The sequence below is a fragment of the Lolium perenne genome, chromosome 2, assembly GCF_019359855.2.
Source record: "Lolium perenne isolate Kyuss_39 chromosome 2, Kyuss_2.0, whole genome shotgun sequence".
Taxonomy (NCBI): Eukaryota; Viridiplantae; Streptophyta; class Magnoliopsida; order Poales; family Poaceae; genus Lolium; species Lolium perenne.
In genome coordinates, this window is record NC_067245.2 from 310,764,975 (window position 1) to 310,774,016 (window position 9,042).

At 36.6% G+C, this 9,042-nt stretch overlaps 1 protein-coding gene across 1 annotated transcript; it reads left to right on the forward strand.

The window, feature by feature from the left end:
* Positions 1 to 7,546: 7,546 nt before the first annotated feature.
* LOC127329609 (uncharacterized) lies at positions 7,547 to 8,763 on the forward strand. Its single transcript, XM_051356100.1, has 2 exons — positions 7,547 to 7,890; positions 8,463 to 8,763. The coding sequence occupies exons 1-2, from the start codon at positions 7,547 to 7,549 to the stop codon at positions 8,761 to 8,763; spliced, it is 645 nt and encodes a 214-aa protein (XP_051212060.1).
* The last annotated feature ends 279 nt before the right edge of the window (positions 8,764 to 9,042 follow it).

The following is a 9,042-nucleotide window of genomic DNA, read 5'->3' on the forward strand; positions in this document are numbered from 1 at the left end:
TGTCTAGGTGGTTTGATGAACCCTATTTTATGCTGCTTTCGTCGTGTGTATGGATGCTATTTCTTATGTAAGTTTGTGGTGGTGAATTGTGTGTGTGCTGCCTCATTTATGCACATGTGTGACAATTCTGAGTGTTAGATCCTTTTTTTGTCTTTGTTGATTCATTCATGATTTTAAATTGTGATTTTATTTTTGTGGAATGTTATTTTGTTTATAATTTTCTAACATACAATCTCTTCTTTTTTAACCTATCATTTGTTTTCTGTTTTTGCCAGGGTATGTCGTACATCACTAAGATGAGGAGGCCATCAGTTACTCGTCATGTTATGAGTAGCCTTGGAGAGTATCCTGGAAGAGTGCATGATCTGTACCTTTTCCGTGTGATGGGTTTTCATCTTGATGGTATATTCATTGCTCTAGCACTAGCAAAGAAGCTGCTGACTAGGGAATTTCAGTACACTGTTAATCAGAGCAGCAAAACCAAAGTGTTCATCAGGCCTAGTGGGGCAGATGATAAAGCTACTCTTCTAGCTGCTTCTGAATTTAAGTTCATGCTGAATCACCGTGATATCAAGATCATCAAGATAGAAGAGCTTCACTACAAGCCAGTTTCTAAGGATTTCTCTTGGAACAAACCACTGTCGACATTCCCTTGTTCATATGATCATCTCTCGGTTGAAAGGATGAGTGAGTTATCTTATCCTGTCGGATTCTCTAACGAAGGTGATAACATTGATGGTTTTTGTAACACGAGAATGTCAGGGACGACCATGAGTTTACTGGGCATATCTGAAGGAGCGCAAGCTGGTCTTCTCAATGTTATCGTCAAGTACTTTGTTCAACCTGCAACCATTGGGCTTGCAATTGAATTGATACCTTCAAAATTTTAATTCAAGTTTGCTATTGACCAGAATGGCACTTTCTATATGAAGTTCAAGAAGCCTGAGCAAGCTGAAGCTATTGCAAGGAGGCATTACTTTATCGGAGGCAAAATGATAAAGTTTTACTATGTCAACATTGTGGAACAGTTGGATGAACAAGCTGACACGGGTAAACTGCCTTTCTACAGGAGGCGTCATATCGATGATTTCTATGAGCGTTTCTAGTAGAACTATGAGTGTGTAGTTCTCCTTTTGTGTCGTTAGTTATCTGCAGTCCTGTGGCTGTTAGTTTCAAAACATGTCATGTAATAAGTAGGTAGCAAGAACTTTTATGTTACTCTCCAGTACTGTCTTTTGCTTATCTGAACTGCAGTCAGTATGTTAGTGTCATGGACATTATCATGTAATAAGTTTGTAGCAAGATCTGATATGTTCTTTTTTACCTTTTTACTTGTTGGTCTCTCTTGTATGAGTGGTTAAAGTTCTTACTCTGTACCCTTCTATGACTTTTTGTCATTTGCCCTGTTTGTAATTCAGACTTTTTTTTTCTACCAGATGTTCAAAATATTGTCTAGCTTGCTATTTTTTTACAAGCAGTTATGAATATTTTTTCATTGTTCATGACGCCGGCATCTAGTCTATATTTTTTACAATAGTTTTCTTCAAATGGTTTTTTCACAATCAGACAGATCATTTTGTACCAACCTTTTTGTTTTGTATTTATCTTTTTTAAGGCATTAGTACTTATACTTGTTGTAATAGTTATCAAGCATGACTGTATTTTGTTACCAACGTTGGACGACTGTATTTACCAACACTGGGCACTAAAGACTTTTCTTTTGTACATCCTCTTTTTATTTTTATTAGCTTATAAAATAGACATGTTGGATATTTTTCTTTACTTCGTTCCTGGGCTTTTGGGCCTTTTTTCCACTGCTCTAACAGCCCATTTCTCTGTCTTCTTTTGCTTTTGGGTCCTAGGTTTCTTTCCAGATAGTTGCTCGTCATCGAGGTAGTTGGGGGAAGAGGGAAGGGGGTCTTTAAATATTGAACAACGGGGCAAGTATCCAAGGCCGGACGACTCATTTAAAATCTGGTGGACAAGCGATTTGTCTTCAATCTCTGCCCAGCAGTCCACTACTTCATCCCCGGTGAGTATCTTTGTGTAACTTCTTTTTGTTTATTTTGTTATCTGAGATCTACTCTTTTTCATTTTGTTTTTTACCGAACTCCTCCTTTCTCCTTCCTCCCAAATCCGTCCACCAGTCATTTTTTTCTTTGTTTGTCCAGAGCTACGTTGTTGGATTTGTTCCTTTTCCTTCCATCTATCCTCTTTTTCCTCTTTTTGCAACTGCTGTCTTTGAAGAACGGGTTTTTTTTGTATTAATCAGTATTTTTTCAAGATTTGTTTATATGACTTGGAGATCTACATTTGTTTCTTGACGTATGAAAACTCTGTATGTGTGTTTTGTGGTTTGCAGTATTAGAACTAACGATTTTTTTTTGTAAATATACTTGATACACTTTTTTATTTATGTATGAACTTTTGTAGTTTTAGGCATGGATCAGACGCAATGTGTCATATGTGGGCAAGGTTCATTGGTTTGTGGTGGTCGTTCGATCAGACGACTAAAGTCCATCGAGATTGCTGTGAAGGATGGGTTCGAACATGGTGTTGTGAGTTCAATATATTATATACTATCATTTTATGATGCAGGGTTTTCTTTTTATGCATACTTGCTTTTCTCTTTTTTGTGCTGTGCAACGTGTGGTGCAGCTTTTTTGATATTGTTAATACCTAAATTACATCTGTAGTTAGCAAGTAATGGTAACAATCTGTAGCGACTAGCCCATATTTTAGTTATCAATGCCAAACGAGCTGCAATTTGCAATATGTTTTTGTGTCTATGTTTTTAATATCCTGTCGAAGTTACCAAGGTCTTAATTAAGTAATGATTGAATAGATCTTTTAAAAGTTATCAACTAAGGCCATATTTTAGCTATCAATGCCAACCAAGTTGCATTTTTACAAATGTTTCTTGTGTCGTTTTTTATATGCTGTGAAAGTTACCAAGGTCTTAATTAAGTAATGATGGAATACATCCTTCAATAGTTATCAACTTGTAATTTTTAAATTTTAAATATGAATATACTGTACATATGAATTTTATTTGTTTTGATTTATTTTTTTAGTAATATTACTTGCAAGTTCACTGTGTATTTTTATTTTTTTCCAAGATTGTTCCTTGCAAGTTCAAAGAGCCATTGAACACTATGTGCAATGGGAAGAATTGGATGGTTGCCAAGTCTAAAACAAGCACATTCGATTTCTACCTCCGTAAAGAAGAAGCAAGGATAACAATATGTGGACCTTACTGGAGGTCCTATGCCACAACTTACAATGTTGAGATCGGCAATGTCATTTGCTTTGAATATGATGATGTAAATACTATGTTTGAGGTGTTTCTGTATCAAGTGGTAGATGACTTGAAAGTTGTTAAGTCTCGTGTGTCACCCACTGGTATGACCTAGAATCATAGTCTTTTTTCATTCTTTTTTTTCAATTATATGTTTTTGTTAACCAAGAATGTTATATATAAGTTTCTTCCATTTTCGTAACGTATAGTTCTAGCTAATTTTTTTTGTTTCATGCTTGCTTTGTTCTCATTTTTTTGTAGTGCTATATGACGTCCCTGATGAAATTAGGACCGCTCTTCACAATACAATTTTCTATGATGTGAGGAACATTAGTGAGAATGACATGGCTAATATCATTTTTGGAATTCTCAAAGTAGTTCGCACAGCTGTACCACGTGAGCTTACTGATGGTGAATTCTATGTCAGCTCTAGTGAAATGCAGTTCTTTGCTCACAAGATAGATGCAGAGAATGTTGAAGATGGAGCACTGGTAATTTTTTTACCACATAGTTTCTTTTTATACACATGTTTTTACGTATTCCATGCAATTGAATAACTTTTATATTTTTCCTTTGTGTTTTTGTATCACAGTTCATTCCAGCAAGGTTTGTTCGTCAACTTAAAATGCCAGGGTTTGGGCAAACTTTGCTGATGAAGAGGTCACTGTCTGAACCTTATGGTGCATGCTACAGCATAAATGCTGATGACATGACTACAACTATAGGCAATGGATGTGATGGATTTGTTGAAGATGTCAACATCCAGGAAGGAACACTTGTTCTGTGTAGGATCCATGCTACAGTTGACTCAGTGATGGTTATTAACTTCGTTGAGATATCCAACCACTGAAAAAAGAAGCTTCTGATGCAATGGAGTTGGAGTTGGGGGCTAAGTTAATATGCGACAATAGTGTCGAAAGATCTGTGTGTGTTGTTATTTGTGTGTAACCCCGCATTTTGTTCATGTTTTGTAAAGACTGGATATGTAATCGTTTGTTTTTGTGGAACAATTTCTGTCTTTTGTCAAATTTAAGCAAAATGTATATTTTTTGCACCTAGGTGTTGTCATGATATCTCTTCATATTAGATATCTTTTACATTTCATGGCATTTAATCGTTAGGTTTTGTCGTTAGGTTTTGTCGAAAGTATCATGGCATTTTTTTGTTTATATTTCTTTTAAATTTCAGTAGTTTTTTACACTTTTTCTGTATACTCTAATATCTTTTTTCTTCTTTTGTAAATTTGGCATAGTACACTCCCTTATCATGGTTGCTTCTTCTACTTTTTCTTCAGCCCGACTCAAGTGCCCGTCAGATGCTTTTTTTACTGCGACTTTTTTAATGCTACAGTACAGGGAAGGTGAGACGGCTCGGCCTCAATAAATAGACAACCTTATCACTTTTGCAGCTCTTCTCACTCTTGGCTCTTCCATTCTCCCTCTTTTAGGTCTACATCCACATCGAGCGATTCTGCCAGTGCTGCTCCTCCCTCAGACCAGAGCAAAGGAATCCTCCTCTTTTTATTTATCTTTGGTGGATCTTCTCCATAGCTGTATCGAGGCGGTAAGGTTTTGTTTTTCTCTTTATTTCTGTTCTGAATCCCGCACCTCCATGTGTTTTGCAGTACGAACTCGTTGCATTTCCTTTTCTGTTCCCTCTGTTGGTTTGCCTTTTTTGCTAAATCTAGTAAGTACCATGGACAACAACTTTTTAAATATCAAATCAGATTCTGAAGATTTAACCCTAATAGATCAGATCTACAAGTAATAGTTTTGTAGATCTAGTATTTTTCTAATCTCTGTGAGCTCGTCCTCTGTTTCCTTTATTTACTTACAGATGTCCTTTTTTCATTTTGTGTAGGTCTTTCTTTTTCAAGATGGTCTGCAATGTTTGTGGTAATCCAGATGGACCATGCAGGGCCAAAACAATGGATTGCTCTTTTTTCATATCAGAGCTATTGGTTAACTCTGATAAGTGGCTGGTACATTTTTGCATTATTGTTTTTACTTTTTTGTGGTTTCTTTTTTCCTTATATGTTTTTATCACTGCACCAATGTATATTTATATATTTTTTGCATGTTTTCACCATTCTTTTTTTTGGCAGAATGTTCCATGCTATGTTAGGAACAAGATAAACATGATATGTGCTGGAAGAACTGAAATCCATGTCTCTGATGACGTAGGAATCAATTACACTTTCAATGTAGCGATGAATGAGTCAGTAACAAGTTTTTATGGTTGGGGGTGGAAGGAATTTCTACGCAGTTCCAATTCTCATGCTGGTGATTTCATTATGTTTCAAATGACCAACAACTCCGATACACCAATTAAAGTAGGACCTTGCAAGTCAGCAACAATGTTCCAGATCAGTAAGGTCCAAGCTGATACTTCGAGTGGTTCTTATAGTGAATCAAGTGATGAAGAACCAGATGAAGGTTATATGATTTTATTTTTTCATATGTTTTACTTTATGATGCAATATGTCTCCACCTTAAACAATATTTAGCTTATTCAGACTTTCTTCGTTTTGCTTTTTGTTATCAGTGTATGATAGACACAGTGTTGTTGTTATGACAAGGCCACTTGATTGGTCTACAAACATCTTGGTTAGTTGGAGAGCAATTATTAATAGGAGAGGCACTGGGTTTGGACCATTGTTTATCCATAAACTCACTGCCACAAACATTAAAAAATCCCTGATGGTAAGTATGTAATATGTGTCTCCTTTTTTATATATGTCTTTTTTTAATGTTTTTTGTAGTCCAAATCATCTCATGAACATGCCTGCTTATATATTTAGTTTGTTTCTTTTTTGTTGTACTGTGCAGAAAATTCCAACCATTGTTGTCCAAGGTCTTCAACTAGAACCATCAAGTGTTGTGGTTCTGTCAGTAGATAACACACCAGATGTTGTTGGACAGTTCTATCCCTCCACTGATGGTAGGATGATAATAAGTCCTGATGCATGGGAAGATTTTGCTAAAAAGAAGGGACTAGTAGCTGGTCAAGTGGCGATGTTTCTCTTACATCCTTATGGTGATATCATCACACGCATGCAGGGTGTTGTTATTTCTGTCGATGTCATTTGAAGATGTAGTGCATTTGTGTATGTTGGGACATCGTTTTAGCCCTTTTTATCGTATAAAACATTGTCAGTTGTTCTCTTCCCTGAATTATGTTTGTACCTTAACTTCGAGATCGATGTTTTTGTGTTTTGATGGTTAACTATGTCCTTTTTATGTTTCAAGGAATATGTATGTGTGTGATCTTATTTTTACTTTTTTCATAAGCTATGTTTGGAATATATTTTTTATCAACCCAGCTAATCACTTATCATTTTTTTAGACCTTAGCCCCTGTAGTGTTTTTTACCACCCCTTTGTACGTTTCCATCATTTTTTTATTCTACAATTTTTCCCCCTAGTTTTTTAATGGAACAAGGGACTATTTATCAACCCACCTATTCACTTTTCATCAATAGGTAAATCAATGTTTTACCAACCCTTTTCCTGTTTTCATCCTTCTTTTATTATACAATTTTCTGTTCTATTTTTATAAACCCACATATTCACTTCTCATCAATAGGTAACTCAATGTGTTTACCAAACTTTTTTATTATACAAATTTTGCCCCTTTGTTCTTTTAAGGGAACGATGGAATATATTTATCAACCCACCTATTCATTATTTCATCAATAGGTATCTCAATGTTTTACCAACCCTTCTTTTTGAGTTTCATCCTTCTTTTTATTTATAAGAAATTTGTCCCTTTGTTTTTCCAAGGGAACAAGGAAACCAATTTATCAACCCACATATTCACTTTTCATCAACATGTAACTCAACTTTTTTGCATAAATTATTACGTCAAAATGGATGGATGTTGTGAAGCAAAATAACATGCAAGTTGGTGACATCTATATATTTTTCGGGTTTGGTGTTAGCAATGACTGTGTTCTCAAGCTCCTAATTGATCAACTATGAAGTCACCACGTTTTTTCAAATGCTTTTTTACATGACATTTTTGTTATCGGATCAACCATGCAACAATTTTAGCCCATTTTGCCCAGTATCAAGCTTTTTGAAGGGCCCGCGTAAAAAGGTAGTCCATTTTCCAGTCTGTTACCACAAAAGGTGGTATATTTTCGGCTGGGCAGTTGCCATTTTATCTCCAGGGCAGTTCCCACCGAGTCATCTTCCCTCCCCATTTATCTCGTCCTTTTCTCCACTGCCCTCTTCGTCTCCCTCTCGTAATGGATCAGGAAGCGGAGGTTAGCAATCACAGCAATGACATGAATCAGGAAGAGGAGGTTAGCAATCAAAGCACTGACATGGATCAGGAAGTGGAGGTTACGAGTCACAACACTGAAATCCGTAAGATTGTTGCACATACGGCCGAGATTGAGGTTGTCTACACCGATGACAACCATAAAGCAGCCGAGATTGTGGACATGTACGAGCAGTGGCTTAGCAAGGATGAATACAAGTTCATGGGCCTCGACTTTGAGTACTGCGATCCGGAATACGAAGGTGACTATCGGATCGCCGTCATCCAACTGGCGATGAAGAATCATGTATTGGTCTACCAATGGTCAAGGTATGTAGATCCGATTTTTTTTTACAGTCGTGGCTTACAAATTTGCAATATGGAAATCTGTTTTTTATGTATGTAGTACAACTTCCAATTTTTGTGTGTTCTAATCAGTGGTGAAACCAGATTTTTCATAACTTATATCATCTAGATCCGATGATTAATGCTACTTTTTATTTTCTATTTTTTGATCTTTGTCGATGTGGTTAGTTAGTTTTTTATTTTTTATTTTTATTTGCTTGTAGTTATGCTAAATCAACCTTACAAACATAGTAGTACTAATCATTCTTTTTTTATGGTAACAATCTGAACTTCTAAATCCATTTTTTAAAAGGTAGTGATATGAATAACGGTAGGTAGTTCCATTAAAGTTCAGACTATTTTTTGTTAAATGACACGTAGAAATGAAAATATCATCACATATTTTCGTTGCATTTCACAACTCTTTTTCAGTATCTTTTTTTTCACAACAATATTTTTTTACATTTTATATTTTCTCAATTTTTTTGATGGAGCAATAGCGAGCAGTGGTGTCTGAAACTCATGGATTTCCTACTCAGTGGTGTACACTTTGCTAGCGTCGATATAAGGAATGACAAAATAGCAATGAAGCAAAGTTGGAATATTGACATAGCAAGTCAGTACCACATTGATCTGCAGGACTTGTTCAAGCTTGAACCTGACAGGACTGGGATGGCTGACATGGCAAACAGCCTCATAGACAAGAGCTACAAAGGAATGAAGAAAGAATTCCCATCTGTCCAGCACAAGTTCTGGGAGAAGAATCCGCTTGATGAAATTAATCTTGAGTATGCAGACAGAGATGGGTTTGTGGCGTATGATCTGTACCGTATAATCCGTCTCTACAACTATGGATAGCGCCACCTGCTACCTCCGCTGGCAACACCAACAGCAGTGCAACCCACTTCAACGAGCGGCATAAATGCTTCTTCATCGAGCAATAGCAAGGGAAAAGAATTGACCCGCACCAAGCGCCCCAGGGGGGATGAAGGGTGGACATACACGCGCATCACCGATGGACATGAAAAATGGAGTGCCGCCGTGTGGGGGTTTCGTACTTATGATCAGACAAGCCCTTCTCGTTTTCCTAGGGACCCTTGGGCCAAGTGGCCGGAGGAGAAGAAGCCGAAGATAGGG

What these genes read in the sequence shown, in the direction of transcription:
- LOC127329609 (XM_051356100.1), top strand. Translation starts at nt 7,547, where the DNA reads ATGGATCAGGAAGCGGAGGTTAGCAATCACAGCAATGACATGAATCAG. An exon ending in TTGGTCTACCAATGGTCAAG is followed by an intron (nt 7,891 to 8,462) that starts GTATGTAGATCC and finishes ACACTTTGCTAG; the next exon opens with CGTCGATATAAGGAATGACA.